At 40.6% G+C, this 18,096-nt stretch overlaps 1 protein-coding gene across 2 annotated transcripts in view; it reads right to left on the bottom strand.

The window, feature by feature from the left end:
* The window catches only part of LOC310963032 (ninjurin-2-like), a 32,321-nt gene extending 18,663 nt beyond the window's left edge, over positions 1–13,658 (bottom strand). For both annotated transcript variants that reach the window (XM_083935667.1, XM_083935668.1), the window contains exon 1: positions 13,526–13,658. In XM_083935667.1, the coding sequence (XP_083791793.1) occupies positions 13,526–13,621 (96 nt within the window). In that variant the 5' untranslated portion in view covers positions 13,622–13,658. The remainder of the gene's footprint in view (positions 1–13,525) is intronic.
* Between the last annotated feature and the right edge of the window lie 4,438 nt (positions 13,659–18,096).

Raw genomic sequence — 18,096 nt, 5'->3', positions numbered from 1 at the left:
ACGTATTTTACACTGCTGATGTGTCCTTGAGCAAAGAACTGAAAGGTTAGGAGGAGGGCTCAGGACTTGTCCTTTTTAACATGAACGGTAGTAAATAATAACTAGACACCAGGTTGTGATGGCCCCTTCCATTCCCTACTTTCTACCCCCCTACTTCTGACAGACGGGCAGACATACAAACACCTAAATACTCAAAACTGCCTCTACGGTATTTCCCGCAACAGCGTGTCATCATCATTTTGCCATGATGATGACACTCAACACACTCAATAAGCAGAAAAACTATGGTATTGTACTTTAAAGTTGGCATTTTGAATTTCCATCAACGCCCAGATGTGACAGAAATCTACTGACGTCAGAGGTTTGACAGGTGCTGTGTGCGCCTCTGTACACACCTGTCACCTGTACTTTGGATGCCTGCTCAACTAGTCAGATATGACCAACTATGCAGAGAGGTCACAGCCTTTTCCTTCCTGTTTACACACACCTGAACCTTTACTTGACTTTACTGTTACGAGTAATTCTGAAGTGTGATTGACACGACTAAGTTGTGTGTGACAAAATATATCATATCAAATCAATCTTAATCATATGGCACTTTTCATACTTTTTACAGTAGCACAAAGTGCCTTACATAAAATAAAAGCAGAACAAAAAAAAATGAAAGAAAACAGAGATACACAAAGACATACACACTCACACACATACATAGCTATACACACACACACACACACACACACACCCACACACATACCCTAGCTGTTGCTGAGGAGACATGGCTGGGCACCGAGATCTGAAGTGAGCAAGAATCCCCCCAGCCCAGGCAGACAGGAGGCTCCACACCACGGTGTTAAGCTCTCAAGCCACCCGGCCAGGGCCATCCACAGGACAGCAAACCATCGCTGGACCAGAAATAACTCCCGGTGTGTTAGGCCCCCAGGAAGAAACACTGGGAAACTGAGGGGCTATAACAGTCAAATAAGATAAAAGGTATAAAAGCTAAAAATAATAATAATAATAAAAAAAAAAGAAGCATAAAAGGAATGAGAAAGAATTAAACAGGTCGGTTTGAAGCCTGATTAAAAAGGTGGGCCTCTTTTTTTGTATAGGTAGATTTGTACCTATAGGACACTACCTGGAGGGGCGGAAGTGACACACACACATAGACTTTGAAGTTTCAAGACGCACCTGTACATAACATGTCAGCTCAGTAAACATACCCGTGTCACTGACACCTATGTAACTACTGCAATTCAGTAGCCTAAAGTATGTTCGTACATACATAAGGAAGTACGTAATTTATTATAGTAATAATTGCCATGATGATATACTGCACTGTGATAACTGTATGTTATTACAGTGACTGTAATCAGCACATATGCCCAAAGAAACACAAGAGAAGAGAAAAAAAAAATCACAGCTCCCTGGTTACCACAAGAGTTATTATTGCTGTGGCAATGTGGTAATGATCAACATGGATCTAAGAGCTCTCTGATCAAAGCTACTTCAACAGCTGCACGTGTAATTTCAAATGACCACAAGACTGTGATGTAGTTCCACTGTTGGGAATGAATGTGTTTAATCGTCATGACGGAAGTTTTCCACAGAGACCAACCTCTCAATATTCGGTGCCATGTCTGTTTTCACTAACAGTTAACAGGGTAATAACCAGCTAACAAAAATATGTAGGTAAATGTCAGTGATGCATTACCATCCAATGGACCAGTGTACCCTACATGCAGACAGTTGTAAATGAAATTCACCAGAATAACAAATCGAAGCGTTCGATCGTCACGGAATGATAATTTATACAAAAGTATGTACGGAAAATCAGTTTTTAAAAGATACATTTCGTCCTCACTCAAGACCATTTACTAGGCCACACCCCTGTGACCTCTCAACCACAGTCACATAGTTTCGTCAAGTCAGCTAGCTAGTTTATCCGGGAACGTACATATGTTCCCTGGGTCCTATGTTCCCCGCTTTGTATGTGACTGAGCAACATAGGACCCTTTATGCTTAACAAACATAGGACCTAACCGTAACCCGAACCCGTTAAGGACTTGTGGGAAACATAGGACCCTTTTTCTAAAAAAAAAAGGGTCCTATGTTTCCCAGTATGTATTGCAACCGGGGAACATCGGGATGACTCTGTTTAGGCTCATTATCCTTGTTTTGCATCATTATATCGTGAATGAAGTGACATGTCTAAGAGAGGTATATGTGCTATACACACACACACACACACACACACACACACAATATATATATATATATATATATATATATATATATATATATATATATGTAAGGACATAAATATACTGTATATATAAGGACAGGTCAAATCTCAGCCAGAATGTGTCATTTGCGGTGAGAAGCTAGTTAACGACAGCAGGTAGCCACGCAAAAATCAAACAACACCAATGAATGGAAATTGATTTTGACCTGATGACGGCACTATATGAAAAGTCAGGGGATCATCCGCTGGGGACCATGAATGCGTGGAGCGCATTTCACAGCAATCCATTTCACAGCAATCCATCAAGATATTTTGATGAATAACAAAAATATCAACCTGCTGTGGAAACTAGAGAAAAAGAGGATCATAAAGTCACTAGAATGTGTGTATGTATGTGAGAAGAAGTAAATGGCTGTTTGTCGAAGGGAAGTTACTGCTGTTTATTTTCACTGGAGAGGTCAAAGGGTAGATGGATATTCCTGCACGCACGCACGCACGCACGCACGCACGCACACACGCACACACACACACACACACACACACACACACACACACACACACACACACACACACACACACACACACACACACTCAAACATGAATGCAATATATCAGTAAAGGTGACCCGACCTCAGCTGGGGCATTTAATTATGTCCACAGAGGCTGCTAAACATGATGTGTATGTTTGCACAAATAGGCTTATGTAGACAGAATCCTGAGAAACAAATACTGTGAAACATTTTATGTGTCCGGTCATGCGGAAGTTTTAAAATACAACATGTGAGATGAGAGCTATATGCGTGTTAATAGCCAAAATATAGATTTATATAATAATATATGCATCTATAACTCCTAATTAGCAACTTCATTACCATATTTGTTTGATACAAAAGCTGTCCGCATCCGTGTGCACGTATGCAATGATTTTTAAATGAACTAAACACTAGTGAAAATAGAAAATGTATTCCAGACTTGGACGATGCCTTTGTGGTTTCACACAGAGAACAATTAACAACAGAGAGCCTTTGTTTCACTTTTAACGTGATCTCATTGTGTTAAAATCAACAATAGTCCCACGAGCACCAGAGGCACCGGAGGACATCAGCGACCGAGACTGGATGAGGTATGACAGAACCTCACCCACGTCCCCCCACACACTCGTCTATCCACCAACCCGGCCCTGCTCCTACTTTTTTTCCCCCCCTGTAATACATTTGAAATCACAAATGACCTCACACAGCTACATCATTCTATTGCGTTAACTGAATTGCAACAGTTGTATGCTGCACAAACCGTGAAGTGATGCTGTTATGTCCTGGACCCCTATACACACACTGGCAGCCACGCGAGCCACACGATTCCATGTGCACAAACATGCAATGTACAGGACAGTTTATACATACACATGCAAGGTTTGTATTTACCTTTAGATTCACACAAACACACACACACACATACCCCATACTGGCTAGCAGCCCGCCGCATAGCAACACGCTCTATCAACAAACACAAGAGGTCAGATTCTGTGTGTGTGTGTGTGTGTGTGTGTGTGTCTCAGTTTGTAGATTTTCCTGATTTCTCGCTCTCCTCCCCCTTTTTTCTGTTTTCTATCAATACGCCCTCTCACTTTCTTGTTTGATGCTAAGGAATAGTTCAACATCCAAGTATTAAATGAAAGATAAACATTGAAATCATTGTCACATCTGTGCGTCAATTTAGAGGTTTAGAGCAACTGCTACTGTGAAGCTGTAAGATGACGTCGTATGAAGAGCGAATGTAAGTTAAAAGTATAAATAGTGAAAGTCAACATAAGGAGGAAGGTTAGGGTGAAACAAACACGTGACTTACACCCAGGAGACTTGTGTTTGTGTCCCATGTGAAACTAAAAGTCAATGTTGACTTTTTTAGGCAAACTAAAACTTACTTCCTTAGCTAACGGCACAAACGTGAATATTTTAAACCAAACATGGTCTTTTCCTTAACCTATCCAAGCAAGATAGTTTTATTTTAATTCAAACTGGGCATTACTATACGACACTGTCACTTTATACCACCACTACATCACTTTATTTATTTATTAATGGTTTACTGTAACTATCTGCTGATACACTTACTGTGCTTTAGGACATGCTGCTACATTTCACTGTGGTTTACTGTAACTTACTTAAGTACGAAATGCTGCTACACTCCACTGTGCCATACTGTCACTTTAGTTCTGTAGGACATGCTGCTACATTTTTAGCATTTTCAATATTTTTAACACTTATAACTTATCGCTCCTTCTCACTTATCTAGTTTGTACTTATTTTATTTCAATCTGCTGCTAAACTGCACGCTGCATATTGTTGTATATTGTATATACCTACGCTTAACCACAATGTCTGTTGCACTCTGTCACACTTGGTTCATTGCTTGATTTATTTTACGTTAGCTTTATTTTGATTTGATTTATGTTTTATGCTTATTGTTACTATGATCCTTTTCCGCCTTTGTATTGAAACTGTTGCAAAATAATTTCCCTCGGGATAAATAAAGCTTCTTGAATCTTGAATTGAATCTTGAATAAATGAACCAAGGGTTCCTGATGACTATTATGTGAATAGATGATAACAGCCCTCTGAACCTACTGGGAGAGCCTTTTTCACCTATGAACCCTGGGCAATGTCAGGAGAATCAGGTCCAGAGATAGCCTGTAGTTTCTCTTTCACACATGCAGCACACAACTGGAGATTCGCCGTGTCAGACGCATTCTCGTTGACTGGAAATACTGCTACATTTGGTTTAGGCGGGGGGCTGGGTAGAACATGCAGGGGGGGAGGACACGAGGAGGATTACAGGCTGTTCATGGAATTTGTCAGATGATTTTAGCGATTTCGGCCCTTACCACCAGAAGTTCCTGAACCTCCTAGTTTCTCCAGTTAGATATTTTTGTTACAGTCTTTGTGTTTATTTTCTTTTGCACCATAGAAACACCATCAACACAACCCATTCAACCTGTGTGAATACACCAGAGAATGAGCCGCTGCATTCACACACGGGCCCACTCCGAGATTAAACTGTCTTTTTACTAAGGAGCTGGGTGGTGAAATTCGGCTTCATGCCTGGTCTGACTGACTCGGACATTTGCATGCTCACAAACAGCCCCGCCGGTGTAATGTCTAGATAATGTCAGGTTTGCAGTGCATGTGTGAAAGGGCCTTAGTTGTAGTGGGTGGCCCGCTGCAGGCCCCTTCCAGCCCATGCGACTGATAACCCCCGGATAAAGCCCATTCAAAGCAGTGTTAACATTTGAAACGGCTGGTATTAACTCCTACTAAATGCACAGTCTTTGTGCATTATATCCCCACTACTCAAATTCTCTAAAGCATACACCTTATGTTTATGGTATTGTGTATGTTTATGTCTATCTTCTGTGCCTTTACACAGATGTGTGTCCACAAAGTGTGTGGCTGTGTCTATATGTGTTTTGCTGTGATGCAGCCCAATGCAGTAGACCTCTGTGAGTTACAGATTTAAAGGAAGTGCAAGGCACCGCAAATTATGCACAGTTGATAAGAAACAATTCTCTGAAAATAAATCCATCATTATGAATTCTAAGAGAAACATTTTACAGCTACATGTTTTAATGAGAAGGGTGTGTGAAAAGACTGACACAAAGTGAACTTGAATTTCTAAGTCTGGCGTGCATTTTTGATTTATGTGTATCTGTGTGTGAGTTACAGTGTTGTGAGTTATGGTATCCCAGCAGGGGAGCCTCAGCACTAAAGAGGGGGTTTCCTGTACTTTCCAGGCGAATAGGACTAGAGCAAGTGGATGAGGAACAAAAGTGTGACACAATACTCTTGGCCTAAAGCTGCAGCTAGTGATTTATTTGTGTAGTAATCAGATCAAGGTTTTAAAGTTGATTGTTCAGTTAGTTTGACAAAAACTGTCTTTTGGTAGTATATCATGCAGAGTCTTTCAGTGAATATAACAGTTCGGGAGATGTTAGGGTCAATTTTAAATCCTGCTCAAGTGGAAGTAAAGAAGTTGTGTCTATGATGACAATGGTTGGGCTTTATATCTGCTGTGTTTCACTCTGTGACACAATAATTGTGGGTTTGTCAAAGAGAGAAAGAGAGAGAGAGAGAGAGAGAGAGAGTGACAGAGAGAGAGAAAGAGAGAGAGGGCAGGAGACACAGAGTCTGGTCTGTGTGTGTGATAATTTAATTGTTTATATCTGGTGGGATCTAAGGATCTAAAGTTTCGTCTGGTATCACTCATTGTGGCTCTTTTTGCACACGCTCGAAACCTTTCTTAAAACCTTTTCACGTTTTTGCAAACAAGTGGCAGCGAGTTGGGCTCTATTCCCTTAAAGCTGTTTCAGATTCAAACCGAGCCGGCTGTCATTTCCCTCCAAAAATGAAAAGAAAATACCCCACCCCCCCAGACAGAGGAAGAAGACGAACAGGGGGGATGACAAGAGGAATGTTAATACAGAAAAATAGAGAAGAAAGTGAAGACGATGAAAGAGAGAGTGAATTGAAGAAAGAACATAATGTATATACGTATATATGTATAAAGAAAAGCAAAAAAGAAGACATAAAGTACTGTGTATTCACCTTAAAAATGGTATTTTCTCACTGGCACACACACAAAAAAACACAAATTGATAAATTCTCCTGCTTGGCAATAATGTTAAAGGGTCCCTACTGTAATAAATGAGATCTCCCTGTCTTTTTTATTATTATAAAGCAGATTGAGGTGCTATATAAATACTGTGAAAGTATCAAAACACTCAATCCACAGAGAAATGCTCACAGCCTGTATCCAGAAACTGTGTCTTTAAACGAGCGGTTAGGACTTCTGTTGGATTGTGATGTCACTACTGAAGACGCCTAGAGTGCAGATGCAAAAGACCCAGAAAGACCCTGACTAATCAGAGCAGACTGGTGTTTTTGACAGTATGAGAAAAAAACTGTGTTTTTTGAACATTGAAGCATGTATACGTGTTCTAGTTTAAACCAAAAATAGAAGTACGACCCTGACAATGGGTATTATTTATCCCCTTTATGAAGCCAGTATGACAGTATAGCTGATTACGCAATACAGGTGACATATGTTTCTGTTATATGATGACTGTGGGGACAACAACAACAACGCAATGTGGCAAAAAGAAAAAAAAACATGAATCTGTAATACTGTTTATTATTTGTGTAGATTGGTGAAGACATTTTGGTCGTGAAAAAAACTAAACAATTAAATGAGGAATAGTCCAGGACTCCAAATATGTTACTGGGTGTTTTATTAGGTGTGTCGTTCGATTCATTCAACAACACTTTTGGAAAATTGGATCGTCCAACCCTTTTAATTTTGCAGAGAGAGGAAAAAAATCGATCAGAATGGAGAGTTTCATTATTCAGCCTCAGCTCAAGGTCCACTTAGTCTTTTTCCTATCAACTGTATTACACATCAGATTGAAAGCTCAACAACAACTAACAACAACGAGAATAAGCTTACCTTAAAGCCAACAGGGACAAAAAGTCCTAAAAATGCTATGACAAAGAAGTACTTACAACTGATTAATCTCCATGGCAACTGAGAAAACTCCATACGCTGATGGAAGACAGGTGAAAGCAAATCTGGTAACAAGTCACATGGGACAGACTTGAGACATATTCTGATGATGAAGTGGGAATTAGTCAATCCCAACTGCGCACATCAGGTAATCTGGACATTAGACACTACAGTACACTCACACTGTAGCTATATATTCTGTTTATGTCTAAACATACAATGACTGACATACTCACACACAGCCTGAAAAATATACTATGTACTATGGGGAAACCGCAAATATGACATGATGACACACCAATTACACAGCAACATTCATTTAAAGGCTCAGTTGAGTCTCGGAGGAAAGTTCCCGGAATCACACACATGCGCACACACACACTTTCTCGTACTTCACACCCACATGGCAAATGTGGCATTTGCCATGTAGGGGCCAAGAAGGGGTTACACACACACACACACACACACACACACACACACATACACACACACACACACACACACACACACACACAATGCCAAAGAGAGGCAGCAATGTATTCTGAGAGGTGAGAGAAGTTGAAAGGAGATGAGAGGGACGGTGGTCATGGAGGGACACACAGCACCAGACGCTAGAACAAAAAAATATTCCGGTAGGCAAGTTGTTTATTCAGAAGAAACTGGATTCAGGAGGAACAACACCTGAGAATACAGATAATTACAGTGGTAACAATTGTTGTGACCGGATTTTAGTGACAACACAAAAGTTAAGTTACATTATACCATCCATATCTCTGTGAGGAAAGTAAACAAACGTCTAAAGGCAAGAGGCAATGAGGTCGGAAAACAAACTTGTTAGATCAGGTAACATTTTCTTTAGCTCCTTAGTTTGTTTGCATTGATGTTTGCACACGCAAGGCAAATACCATTAGTTCTTTCACCATCAGGTTGTGTTTTTAATATGCTAACTGGCTAACTAGTGCCTTGAGCCGTCCTGTTGGCCTTCCAGTTTCCCTTTTGGAATCACGAATACAGACTACTGCGGCCTACTCGTTTGAATCATGGACTGTATAAAACCAAATGGACGTAGCCTCTACGTTCTCTCAACTTGATCCTATTGTCCTCACCTACGAGAGTCGCTGTCTTGTCAGACTTTGACTCTGTCTCATTTCCTCTTACCAAAAAAGGGCGTTGATGGGATGTTGGGGGGAGGGGGATACGTCCATCTTGCTGACGTAAACCTCCGAGGTTAAGTGAGGGATAATTATTTAGAAACTTTAACCTCAAATAAAATCAAAACTAGCCAAGTACAAAAAAAGTTAATATATGACCTAAACATAAAGACTAGGATGTTTTTTTGTACCAGGCCTTAAATGCGTTTAATTACACTGTGAAAAACAGCCTGTTTAACATGGGGGTCAATGGGGAAACTCACTATTATGAAACCTACTCCTAGTGGCCACTAGGTGAACTACAATTTTTGGCACTTCGGTATTGGATCAACTAGGATTTCGCTGTGGTTGGGGCTTGTTATGAATTCAATACCTCTCATGCAGCCAGAGAATGTACAAACTGGTCGGCTGTCGGCTCTAATCTTTGCGCTGTGTTTTACTGCTTCGTTGGTGAGACACAGGCGACATGAGGCGACCCAACTGTCGGTCTTCGTCGGCTCAAGCTCTTTAAAGTCAGCTCAGTTTGTCCCTGCCTTTACACCATGATGGGCTCTATTAAAGCTATTTCACTCTATTTATTATTAAAAGGACCCTAAAGTAGTTTACTTAGGCTCGGGATCAGGGCCATGCCTCAATCCCACCTCCCATTACCTGTCAAACCTATACCTTGTTAACCCTTACTGCTCTGTTTGTCATTTGACCCACCCTCCCTATCCACATCCTTTCTTCCTGGGGGCCTGAAATTTCCTCAGGGGGGCTGATGCACACTGAGTTTACGACATCCTTCTTTCTCCTTCACCCCACCCCTAGAGACATTGTTGTGGCCTGGTCCTTGCTAGTGTGAACAAATATCAAACATAAGTGGTGTTCTTATCTTTTACAGTGTCATTTAACCACTAACGGACCACCTAAGTGTGAGCATTCTCTGTCTGCTTGAAGAGCCTATGATTCAGCACTCCACGCCCTGTTGCTGTGCTCTATACATAGAGGTGTAAAGCCTTCGCACCATAGAAATAGATTCATCATGGCAGCTTCACCAAGACCCTAATTGAAAAGCTCATAAATCCAATTTTAGCAAATTACATACTTTCCTTTGGACGTGATTTAAAGCTACAGAGTGCATATTGCATAGATGTTGAGATGTCACAAACTCAGAAGAATCCATTCAAAATCAAGCAGATCAAATAGAAATCCACCAGCAGCAAGCTGTATTTGAAATCTAGTTTCTAGTTTCATATTCCAGCTCATATTCTAACAGTAAATGCAGATTGTTTTGGTAAATTTAATTGTGTAACAAAAATCTATATAGACATAACAACAAAATATGTGGACTATGAGCACTGTTTAATAACCCTAACCCCCCATGTGGGTTAAATCCAGGTAGAAAGAGGCTCAGGTGAGGGAAATTAGGTAATTAGACCGGAAAACAGGCAGGGAGCTGATTGGCTGGATGAAAGCAGGAGAGGACTATCAAGGCTAATTCAGAGCAGCTGAAAAGATGGGCAAAGGAGGGGAAGGCAGGAACACAGGAAAAACACAGAAAACTCAAACTCAAAACCTAGAAAAGAAAATGAGCACAAGCTGTGCCGCTTCAGATCGGAGCAAAAACAAAGGCATAGCAACCAATATAGACCTGACCACAATGTTTGTTTACAAGAACTTCCAGGTAGAAAACCCCTGTGTTCTGTACAGACAATTCAACGGGGCTTAGCAAACGGGAGCGACGAACAACTGGATACTCTCAGTCTCATTCATCTAAAACACATGTTTGATGCTGTCTCATTAATAGCAGCACTTGCACTAACATTATGTAGGAGACTTAATTTACCTGTTGGGCCACAGACTAAAGAAGAGCTGTTGCTGTTCGTAATGCTAGATTTGGTTGGTAAATAGCTCATAGCCAATCGTATCAATTATATCAGATGACGTATGTAGAGCGACAGTCAAAGACATCCTTCTTGGTAATAAAATAGTTTAGTGCCAAAAGTTTCTCTTTTTTCAACGTCGTCATCATCTTGCCGTCCCTCTCCGTTCTGTGATTGGTTCCCTGGCTGAGGCGAAAATTGAATTCATGGAATCCAAGCCGCTGACCAGGGGTGAAATGAAATCACGCGCAAGGCAGCATGGGTATAGCCTAGAAAACAGCAGGAGTGGAAAACTAAATCAGCACCTGCTCCACTCTCATTATGTCCCTTTTGATCATATCACTTGATCTTCTCATCCAGTTGATTTACAGTAAAAGTTGATAGAAAGTTCATTCTTCACCTTCCAAACAACAGTCATGGTTGTTTATGCCATCAGCAAATTTTAAAATTCGATCACATGTGATGTCAACAAGCTTAAATACTTGCCATATCAACTGTAGGTATAAAATACTGTGCAATACCAGTGGTGTTAGATTGTAAGTAAAACCACATCTAATTATATAGCCAGTATTCTCACACTCTACATCTCTGGTTCTTACTCTAAATATAACACACCACTAGACCTGCTGCATCCTAAGCCGTAAGTATGGCAAAGACATATGTGCAATGTGATGATGGCTTCAATCATGCACATACAAACCACTAGCATCATCTGGCATTGACATACAGGATGTGTATCATGCTGATAGAGCGATTTTCAAACACATGCAAGTGCAAACGCATACACTCATTTCCACTTTTCTGGGGATCGCGTATTTCTCTCTTCACATCTGCCAGCATGATGAAGCAACCAGAGTTGAAATTAATAGTTGTGGCGTGGACTTGGCATCTGTGAACGTAAACATTTACATTCTGAGCCACATGATATGATCATTACTGCCATAGCTAGTGGATGATGGTGACCAAATGGTGCTATATGCTCTCAGCTTATCTGTGATTAAGGGTGTTATTTTATAGGCCTCCGGCTCTGCCAACAGTTGCGGAAGTCTTTATAATCAATCATCCATGTTAGTTATTATAATTCTTGCTAATTGCTGCTAAAACATAAACCAGCTACTGTAACAGCATCCTGTGGTAACAGTTCTAACTGACATAAATTACATTACAGACACTACAGATATACTCTATTTTCATAAATAGTAATGTTGTTCAAGGTCTCACTGATGTCCAAGTGTGACTCATCAAAACACAAGAGGGGAACTCAAAGTGCATGTGTGTCCATGAGTCCTGTCCAGGAGCCCAGAAAGGCCTCTTCAGACTCGCCTAGGCCAGTGATACAGGCCAGTCCATTGAATGAATGAACAGAACCAGCATTCATGAGTGGTAAATTTGGACATGGTTAACAAGCAGCAACGCTATTTTTACTATATACATTTAACCAAGTAGATGCCACTGAAGTGAAAGTTGAATTTTTTACTTTTTATCACTTATTACATATATAATCTATTACAACTTTTTATTTCCTTTGTAAGGTTTTTTGTGAAAATGACCCAAAATAAAATATGAAGGTCAGACACATACACGATATTCACAAAAAATAAAAAAGTATATTTCGGAAGAAAACTGATCTAATTTTGCAAACTCACCAGAGACAATTCACAATAAATCGTATTTGAAGTTTAATTTTTGCTTTAGGTTTCATATCATCAATAAAACTTTAAAGTACGGTATGTTCAATATGGATGACCCTGAGCGAATGGGACTTCAACATATCATACATACCTACACCCACTCAGCTACACCTTTTCTACCACATCTGTCACTGTCTCACTTACTCACTCTCTCTCTCACACACACACACACACACACACACACACACACACACACACACACACACACACACACACACACACACTCACTAAGAGCCTCCCATGAGTAATAGCACGTTCTTCACTGGAGACTGTGTAGCTAAATATACCGGTAACTGATAGCCCTGCTGGCTGATGGGCAGGAACACTCCTGGCCCTGACACTGATACAGAAGATGAATCGTAACAGACCCCAGGGTGTGTGTGTGTGTGTGTGTGTGTGTGTGTGTGTGTGTGTGTATGTGTGTGAAAACGGCAGTCAGAAAAACTACAAAATCTGATGATTCAAAAATAATACAAAATATGCCTTAAGAAGAAAAAAGTGTATTCTCAAAAATGATCAGGTCCCCAACCCTTGACCCCTATTCTTTGCATTTGTGAGTACCTGCTCTGTTGACCTGTTGCTACATTAGAGGACTATATTAGCCTTTGCACCCAGGCCCTAATTGATATTTGATGGATGTTGCGATTGTAACTTGGTCCCAGAATAGAGTACGGACATTCAGCCGAAACCCAGAGAGGCACACAGCAGCCCTATGATCCTCAGCTCTCACATAGGCAGGACATACCACAGCTCTGTGGCAAAGCTAAGACAGGAGCAGCGATTCAGAATCATATAGATAGACAGGGGGCTGAGAGGAAGGCAGATGAAAAAGAGTGAAGGGAAGAGGGGAAAAACAGAAAGAAAGAGAAAGAGAGAGAAGTAGGAAAGGCCATTGCTAAACCGACAGAAAAATGAAGCTATATTACAACTTAATTCACATTATTTATTCTGTCTGCCCCCTTTGTCCCCCGTCTCTCCCTCTTCTTCACACAGTTACTCTCTCTTTTTGGGTGCACTAACCTGCAGAGGGCCGCTGGCTGGCATGGTGGATCTCAGCGACGCCAGGTCGATGTCTCGGCCCTGCTCTCCTCTCTCTGTCTTCCCAAGTCCCTGCATAATAAGGCCCGAAGCGAGTTACCAAGCAGGCGCACACACACACTTGAATGATACCCCCACAGTGGTGAAAATGCTAATGCAAGGATGGCAGTGGTCGTTATGAAAGGAAATGACCCTGGACGGCAGGCACCAAGCACCAGGCAAGGCCAGGGAGGACAGCTGAGGGAAAAACAAACGGCTTATTCAAACCATCCTGGTCTCCCCCACTCCCTCTCTCTCTCACTTTCCACTCTTTCAGCCTGTCTCTTTCCCCCTCTATTCTCCCCGGTACCAAATCTAGGTGGTAAAAGTGCTGAAATACCAAATTAACCATCATGCGGAAAACCAGGCAAATGTTATCCAAGTGTTAGACTGTTACCATATTTAAAGTTAGTCTTGTCCATATATATGACTCACTGACCAAATCAATGCACACCAAGTTGTGTCTATTTGTGCTTGTTTGCTCAACAAAAACATTCTGCTGTATTTCTGTTAAGTTAACTGAGGTCAGACGTCTTCTCGTAAAAAGCACTGAGACTCCACTGTTAGGAGTTTACAGCTCTCTAAATCTGGGAACCCCAGCCTCTGTAACAGGGATCCAAAGATGCGACGTGTGTAGGGATGGAGGCCAAGTGATATCAGGAGTTAGAGATCTCAAATCCTGCATGCTATACAACTACAGGTGAGTAAAAAAGTAGCCTATGTTGTGTAATTTACAGAGACAATCTAGTCAGTGAAGTGACTCTGGAACATCCATGGATACAGCAGTATCTGTCTAAAGTTTGCTAAAATAAGCCACCATAAGCTACTGGTCCCACCAGACTAAGTATGACTAGAATAGCAAAACCTAGAAGGGGTAATGGTGCATTGTAATGCTTACGAACTCTTTTTTTTATTTTATTTGTAAGTATACTGTAGACTGCATAAAAGAAGTGGACAAAGCCACCGTGATTTCACCCATTTGTTTGTGGACTATTGTTTAGCATTCTGGCCATCTTGTTTTTTGGAGCCAGAAGTGACCATCTTTGGACGAGAGGGTTGAGGGAAATTTATTAGCTAACACTAATGCTAGCTAGCTAACTCGGTTGGCAAGGTGCATCCATAATTCATGGTAACTATGATAGATGCTTATTTTGGCTAGCGAAAGAGCTCCATTGTGTTTTACTCTCAGATCAGTCTGGTAACCTGCGGCAGAGAAAATCTGGAGAAGGTTGCCCAAGTGACCGAACCAATCAGCGTTGGTTTTGAGGCGGCTCGAAGTGTGATGCAACAAGAAGTGACTGTTAGTGTAAACAACGGGGGCGTCCGCGGAGGAGATGAGTGCAACTATCGAGCAAGCTGCTCACTAATGCTTTTTTTCTCTTGGATCCTTCTGTTGGAATATGGACCGGCACCTGAAATTGTGCCTTTTATCCGTAAATTCACGTTACACAAACGGCAAATATCCTTTAGTGTTTACTTTGCCTCAACGCGCTGGTAGTAAGTCATACGCTTTATTGATCTGATTGGTAGTTTTGGCCTGTCTATCATCAGCATAGGTGGTGATAGACAGATTATTTATCTAATCAGCAACCAGTATTTCCGCCTCTTCCCAAAAGATCTCCAACGGAGAGTTCCAAGATGGATATGCTGAGCAAATGCGTATCATGCAAATCAATCCATCTGGCGGAGTCAGTATAGCGAAAATAGGCTTTAAAAAATGATTAATATAATATAGGCTATTTCCTGGAAAAACAAACAAACATCCGACACCGTAGTGTGTTTTTTAGAACGCTGATAAAGACATCTTTAGCCGACAAAAATGTTACATTTAACATTTAAGATGATAACATACCAAAAACAAGTTTGCCTATTTAAATGTACATAGTGCTGGATGGATTTGCTTTGCTAGGTCTCTATCATGAGCCCTAAAGCATACCCTGCTTAATCGTCTGTTAATCTCTAAATGGGAAGATAATTTACTAAATGAACATCATGCTGTAGCGATTTAGACCATGAACGCATTAGAAACATGTTTAGCCTCCTGATGTAAAAAACCAAGTGGGGTCATTTTCCCATTGACTTCTATACAAGAAGACTAATTTTTGCAACAAGTGGAGACGCCCCCCTGCTGTCATTAAAAAGAGTTTCAGCACTTCCGAATTGGCTTCACTTTTCAGACCCGGAGGCTGCGTGGACTTCTTTTATACTGTCTATGTAAGATGAAGAATGTGTTATCTCGCTTAAATGTAAAACAAGCGTAGACATGTGTGAGACTATATAAGAAAAATATAAAATGTTTTGAAATGAAAATTAAATTTTTATTAGATTATCAGAGTGAATGGCCTTTTGTAAAACTGAGGAGACACAGGAATGTGCTGCAAGGAAAAGGGAAAGAAAGACAGACAGAAACCCTTCAAACCCAGTTACTGACCTGTCAGCATGGCTGGGAAATGCTGAAACTGGAAAAAAGGCTCTTAGTAGACACACAAAAATAACACACCACAAACAAATACAAATGTCACCCATTTATACAGGAATTATTGGTCTCTTTTTTCGTCTCTCTCCTTCTTGTTTAAATAGAAACACATACGGAGTGTCCTGAGGGAAAGGATGGTTGTCAAGGGTGATTAAAGACTCACTGACTCACAGAAGCTCATAATCCTCAAAAAATGAGCTCTTCAATGGCAGAAATTTCATTAGGTTAAGTGTACAGAACATCACACACACACACACACACACACACACACACACACACACATACACACACGCACACATACACACACACACACACACACACACACACACACACACACACACACACACACACACACACACACACACACACACACACACACACACACACACACACACACAGCGACTACAGCAAACCTTTGACCCACTTTGTAAAGACCAGTGCTACGGGTGAAAAAGGAATGGTTTCAGTGTTTGGCCCCCAGGTAACTATTTTTTTAGGTTTTTTAGATTATGAAAATATATAGCTCCCCTATTCCACATCTATCTATATATTTAAATGATATCACATCCAGGCGTGTGGCCTTATGCAATCATAAAGAATTGAAGAGCACTGTAATTAATTCCTGACATCAGCATAGCTTAACATCCATTAGCTGCAAAATCAGTTTGAAGCACCCTAATATGCTTTATAATGAACTGTAAACAACTTCATACAACATCTATGGTAAGCACAAGTAAAAATATGTTGTGCAACATACCAGTTTTTCAACAATATTTCTATTGCAATTCATTTCTACCATTTATTCATTCCTTTTAGCTACCTGTTTAAACTTCTGTGCTCGCTTGCTAACTAGTTTTTACACACTTACATAACTGCAACACGTAGTGTTCAGGTGTTACAGTTGATCTAATGGCAATATGTGGATATATTATGTTAATCAAATCATGATTTCTATTTTGTCAAATGAATACAATCTTTCCTACCTACCCCCTGGCAACTGCCGAAGTACTCTTTGTTGGGAATCACTTAAGGGACTGAGCTGTTGTCAGTTTTTTCTCCTGAGTGGATAATGTGTTTTCTCTCCCTGTGGCGTAAAAGTTTAAACATCTGTCCTTTCAGTTCTTTTTTTTGTTCTTGGTACATTTGCATTATAAAGCTTCCAGGAACTGTCAGCTGACACCAAGAAGTTATTTTGTTTTTGCGGTTTTCTAAAATTACTCTCCTGCTGTCTTTCATTTAACCATTAGTGGCACATAACTGACTTCTGCATGGATTGATGGACTATTTGAGCAATAGATTTCCAGCTGATCCCAAAATGAGAGGTTAAAAAAAATCACGCCTACATGAGTTACTCAGCCAAAACCTCTTCATTCTTCAGTTCCTAGAACCAGAGTCTTCAGAAGATGCCAATTACAGCGTGCACCGACTCTCCCCAGTGCTTACTTGAAAGAATAACTGCTGTGTATAGATAAAAATTTGAGCTACATGGTAAACAAACTTTACTCCCTCCCCTGGCTCACATAGATTTAAAGGATTTGGTTTTGACAGCTAACGGTGTAATCCTGTTCTTGACAAAGTTGCTCAGGTTGGTACACAGTGTTAGGATGAACAGGTGGGGGGAAGACTGTGCTTTGAAAAGACAAAGTTAACAAAGGGCATTATGTCTGTTCTGTGCATGTTTCTATATGTGGAAGCTAAAGCAGAAGCTGTAAAGCCCGGACCTGTAATTTAATTTAATCCTTGATAACATTTATGTCTATAAATAAAACATTTGTGCTGCTTTTGCCCTTGATGTAGCAGTTTTGCTTGACAGTAAACAAAGTTGCGAGGTGTTGCGAAACACTAGCAAAACCTGCAACACAGGCTTTTTGTTTCATTGTCCGCTCAGATGGATGAATGGGAATGACTTTCATTTGTGTACAACATAGAGGTTAACAATACTCTCCATGAAAGCATATTTCTGTTGTGATTTGCCTCCACTGAGATATTGATTTGTGCTGATTGTGAAGGTTAGAGTGAATTCAAAGTTAAGTGAAAT

This window comes from Echiichthys vipera (genome assembly GCF_963691815.1).
Source record: "Echiichthys vipera genome assembly, chromosome: 20".
In the NCBI taxonomy this organism is placed as follows: Eukaryota; Metazoa; Chordata; class Actinopteri; order Perciformes; family Trachinidae; genus Echiichthys; species Echiichthys vipera.
Note: the sequence above shows the minus strand (reverse complement) of the source record. Positions and strands in the feature narration are given on the sequence as shown.